Source organism: Buceros rhinoceros, unplaced genomic scaffold, assembly GCF_000710305.1.
Source record: "Buceros rhinoceros silvestris isolate BGI_N320 unplaced genomic scaffold, ASM71030v1 scaffold16843, whole genome shotgun sequence".
Taxonomy (NCBI): Eukaryota; Metazoa; Chordata; class Aves; order Bucerotiformes; family Bucerotidae; genus Buceros; species Buceros rhinoceros.
In genome coordinates, this window is record NW_010401962.1 from 25290 (window position 1) to 27574 (window position 2285).

The 2285-nt window shown below is 54.9% G+C and overlaps 1 protein-coding gene across 1 annotated transcript in view; it reads right to left on the minus strand.

The window, feature by feature from the left end:
• LDLRAP1 (low density lipoprotein receptor adaptor protein 1) overlaps nt 1–2285 on the minus strand; it is a 13116-nt gene that overhangs the window by 5563 nt on the left and 5268 nt on the right. Inside the window, exon 4 of the mRNA XM_010132478.1 lies at nt 247–319. Within this exon, the coding sequence (XP_010130780.1) occupies nt 247–319 (73 nt within the window). The remainder of the gene's footprint in view (nt 1–246; nt 320–2285) is intronic.

Consider the following 2285-nt stretch of genomic DNA (forward strand, 5'->3'; position numbering starts at 1 on the left):
TGGCTCGCGGTACCACAGACAAGCCCCAGGTCCTTCACACCCTGCCTGCAAGAAAGGACCGCAGCCAGAATTCGGCTGGATTTACACAGCTGTTGAGAGAAAGCTCCAAGATGCCTTAAATCACACCAGAGGCTAGACCAACCTGGAAATGTAGAGAGCGAGGGGCAAGCACTTGAAAGCTGGAAAAAACACAAAGTCATCCCTTGAATTTCCAGGTGAAGAGTGGGAAGGGAGGAAAAAACTGACCTTCCTTAGCTGCTTGCCAGAGCTCAAATGCGATTTTGAAGGCCTGGGCGACGGTGAGGGTGACAGCTTGCGCCTGGAAAGACAGCGGTGAGGCAGCACGTTAATCACAGATCCTCAGGCCCATCTAAATCATTAGGAGGTTTTGCTTTGCAGTTTCATCTATCCAACCAGTCCTCTGCTCCACACACTCCCTGCCTGGCTGGGGAGGGGTCATCAAGTAGTGATGGAGCGGAGACGTGCTCCGTGCAGGACACGCAGCTTGCTGTAGACACGTCTGTAGTCGTACCGGGACGACGGAGGCAGGGACACAGCTGTCATAGGCACTGTGCGACGCATGGGGAGAGAAGAGCTGCTCCTGACCGCGGGGCATGCGCAGCTCTTCCTGTGCCCCATGCCTCGGCGTGATCTTTAACAAAAGCCACCTGGCCCCAGGCTCATCCTTGCAGCTCCCCGAGGGACGTGGCTGCCCGCTCCAGGGCTGGGCTGAGCCCACCGCAACCCACTACAACAACCAACGCCTCAAAGGGAATCAGCGCCCGCACACAACCTCACGCACAAGAATACTCCGAGAGCAGCAGGGTTAAACGCCACGAATTGCAGCTCTCTCCATCGGGCAGCAATCTTAGAGGCAGGGCAAGAGAGACCCCAGGCTCTTGCTCTGGCTCCCCCAAGCTAAGCTGGGGTCTCGCTGGCTTAGACCAACAGCGTGGGCTTGTTCTGCAAGAGCCAGGGCCACAGCAGGCACACCTTCCTCCTCAGCCCCTCCGATCCTCCCCAAGCTCGAGCAGCAGCCAAAACCCCCCCACCTTAAATAGCCCATCTTAAGCACCAGAGATGTACAAATAGTGACAGAAATGCCAGTTTCATTAGAAGGAGGCAGAGCTCATGAGCAGTTTAAGTGCAAGGAGATAACGAGGAAGACCGCAAGGCCGACGCTGCAGGAGCCTTGAGGCGCCAGTTTGTTTGACAAACCAAACAAACCCAGATCCGGGTCCGACACCCACAGCCCCTGGTAGCTCAGAGGATGGAGAGGTGCGGGGAGCACCCACCGTGCACAGGCATCCCCCAGAAGCTGGGCGCTCCTGCACGGGAGGGGCGGGGAGACCCGGCAAACCTAACAGTGCCAATTAAGCCGCTGAAGCAGGAGAGCTCATTTGAATGTCGGAGCTATTTACATCTTTGATAGAAGCAAAAACGCTTTATGGCAAAAACTTAAGTATGGTAATGAAGGCTGAAACTCCTCACAGCTGTTTACAGTCTCAGCTGTCACATCTGAATCAAGTTTAATAGACCCAACTACTGCCAGAATTACCCAGGAACTAAAAATATGGGTAATTATATGCCCGTGACTGGTAGCTGCGCACACAGGCAGGGACCCCACCCTGGGAGCAGGGACAGTCCTCGGGCTGGGAGCAGGGCGTCACCTCACCAGCATGACATTCATACGTCTTATAGTCAAGGAAAAAAAAATATTTCTAGTTTTTGCCACAAAGGGCCTTGGAGAACTTTATTTGGAGGGAGACGCACTGAGCTGATGTACCACTGCGATAATTCTTTTAGCGCCGGAGAGATTTAAATTTTAATTTGCAGAGCGAGGCTTATCTTCGCCATGCAAGGATGGGAGTGCATGCCGCGGAACGGAGAGACAACTTGTAGCTTTATTCTCTCCCTGGAAAAAAAAACTGAGTTGGGAGAGGCGCAGAATATTAACAGAGCTGCGGTGCCCACGCTTGGGGCGCAGGGATGCTCGTAGGACCCAGGAATCACCACGCCGGGACACACCGGCTGGGAACAGCTCTCCAGAGGTTTGTCTCCTTGCAGACTCGGGAGATCCTGTTCTCCACTTGGGCCCTGCAAGAGGCACCAGGGAAAGGATTTCTGGAGACAGAGGGATTGGATCTGCCCTTCCTCTCCCTAAAGCCCCCTGCTTGCCCTGGGGACGGGGCTCAGCTCTGGCTCCACTGCAAAGACCCTCAGGGCTCTCCTTGACCCACTCATAGCCAGTGCCCAGTGACCCACTTCTCTCCCTCGCAAGCTCA